The 2,289-nt window shown below is 35.7% G+C and overlaps 1 protein-coding gene across 1 annotated transcript; it reads left to right on the plus strand.

Annotated features, from left to right (window-relative positions):
• The first annotated feature begins 213 nt into the window (after positions 1-213).
• LOC123664426 (piggyBac transposable element-derived protein 4-like) lies at positions 214-2,084 on the plus strand. The gene is made up of 2 exons (XM_045598969.1): positions 214-278; positions 335-2,084. The coding sequence occupies exons 1-2, from the start codon at positions 214-216 to the stop codon at positions 2,082-2,084; spliced, it is 1,815 nt and encodes a 604-aa protein (XP_045454925.1).
• The last annotated feature ends 205 nt before the right edge of the window (positions 2,085-2,289 follow it).

Consider the following 2,289-nt stretch of genomic DNA (forward strand, 5'->3'; position numbering starts at 1 on the left):
TACATATTTAAATTATTTATTTATGAGGCTAAAGTATGTTTATAACGTGTTTTAGTTGAGCTAAACTCGAAACAAATAATTTTCAGATGGCATTTCGCGATTCATACGAAAAAGAGCAAAAGCGGCTCCAGGATCTATTTGATGCAGTGTCTTCTCCTGAATCATGTGAAGACCCCTTTGCTGATGATGGAGGCTTTGGATCTGACGTAGACTATGAACCATCGGGTGAAGGATGTTCGAGTTCCGAGGACGAAGCTCAGGCTTCACAAATTAGACAAGTAAGACGTAACAGAGCAAGAGTGTCCTCTGGTGACTCTAATTCCACCTCCTCTAGTGATACAGATGACTCTGAAGAACGTAACCAAAGGGATATAGTAACTTCTGACATCCGCGTAAGTCATGAACATACTCAACTATTACCATCTGATGTGCATGTAAATGAGAGTACTAATTTACCAAACCCTGATACTGCTACTTATAGTCAAAGGTCCTCCGATATAACTGAACCTCTTACAGAAGAATCGTGGTCTTCCACTATTGCTGATATACCAGATTTCAATTTCGATAGCTCTCAGTGTGGTATTACCGTAAATATTGATGGCATTAGCCAAGTTCTTGATTTTTTTCACCTTGTTTTTCCATCAAGCTATATAGAATACCTGGTAAACTGTACTAACAATTATGGAAAAACTTTATGCAACAGTAATAGGCCTCATACTAGACACAGCCGCAAAATTACGTATCGTGAAGTTACACCTGAAGAAATGTTGAAATTTCTCGGACTTACACTCCTCAAAGGTCTCATAAAATGTCCTAAACGACGACACGTATTTTCATTATCTGATCCACTTTATTATCATCCCATATTTAGCTTCGTGATGTCAGGACGGAGATATGAGCAAATTTTACGCTGTATTTACGTATCAGAATTGGATGCAAAGGGCGAAAATAAAATTGTAAAATTTATTGATATGATGACACTAAACTTTCGACAAGTATATAATGCTGATAAAGAACTTTCATTGGATGAATCGCTCCTTTTGTTTCGGGGTCGCTTGCACTTTCGTCAATATATCAAGTCTAAAAAAGCCCGCTATGGCATCAAGTTTTACGAACTGACCACTCACGATGGCTATGTGCTAAATATAAAAATGTACTCTGGTAAAGAAGCAATAGAAGAAAACACGAGTGAAACTGAATCTAAGACTGAAAAACTAGTTTTGAGATTAATGCGCCCCTATTTGCTACGTGGTCATCATATTTTTATGGATAATTTCTATAATTCAGTAAATTTATCAAGGAAATTACTCGATCTGAAAACCCATTCCACTGGAACCTTGCGTACAAATCGGAAAGGAAATCCTGCATATATTGTAAAGAAAAAGCTAAAGAAAGGTGAGCATGTATGGGCCAGGAAGGATAAAATTTACGTTTCAAAATGGAAAGATAAACGTCCAGTAGTGATGATTACCACGGCCCAACACCCTTTGATTGTTGAAGTAAGAAATAGATTTGGCAAGACAAGACCAAAACCTGCAGAAGTGGAGCTTTATAATAGAAATATGTCAGGTATAGACAGGTCCGATCAAATGATCTCATATTATTCGTGCCCTCGAAAAACCATCAGATGGTATAAAAAGGTATTCTTCCATATCCTGGATATTGCGGTGTCGAATGCTTACTTTCTTTTCAAAAAATATAGAAAAAACAATGCCCCCACATACAATTATATAAACTACCGAGAAGAATTGATTAAAGTGATGATTGGGATCAGTGGAAGAAATATTAAGCCAAAAGACATGATCAGTCAAAGGAGTATACATGATAACAGACGATTTCGCCCAAGTACGAGTACATTATCTACTCCGTCAGCCAATATTCCTGTTGCTGAAAATGTTACAACTGGCCATTGGCCTGAACAAATGTTATCTCGGCCTGGTACCTCGAAAAAGTTTGCCTTCCTTAAATGCAAAGTTTGCTCAAAAAATAACATTAGAAAGGAAACGAGCTATCGTTGTAAGGGATGTCCAGATAAGCCCCCACTGTGTCCATCATGTTTTGAGGCTTACCATGGTCATAATTAATATTGTACCCAATTAAAATATAAAGTTGATTGTGATAAATGTAAATTTATAAGACTGATTATTAATTTTCTAATTACAATAAGACTGATTGTTATATTTTAATTGAGTTGATTTTTGAGAAGATTTAATTTAGTTTATAAATATCGTTTGTTTTTGTAATCAATACAGAAAAATAAATGTAACTGTGATTTTTCTTTGTATTTTT

This window comes from Melitaea cinxia, chromosome 22 (assembly GCF_905220565.1).
Source record: "Melitaea cinxia chromosome 22, ilMelCinx1.1, whole genome shotgun sequence".
NCBI classification, from domain to species: Eukaryota; Metazoa; Arthropoda; class Insecta; order Lepidoptera; family Nymphalidae; genus Melitaea; species Melitaea cinxia.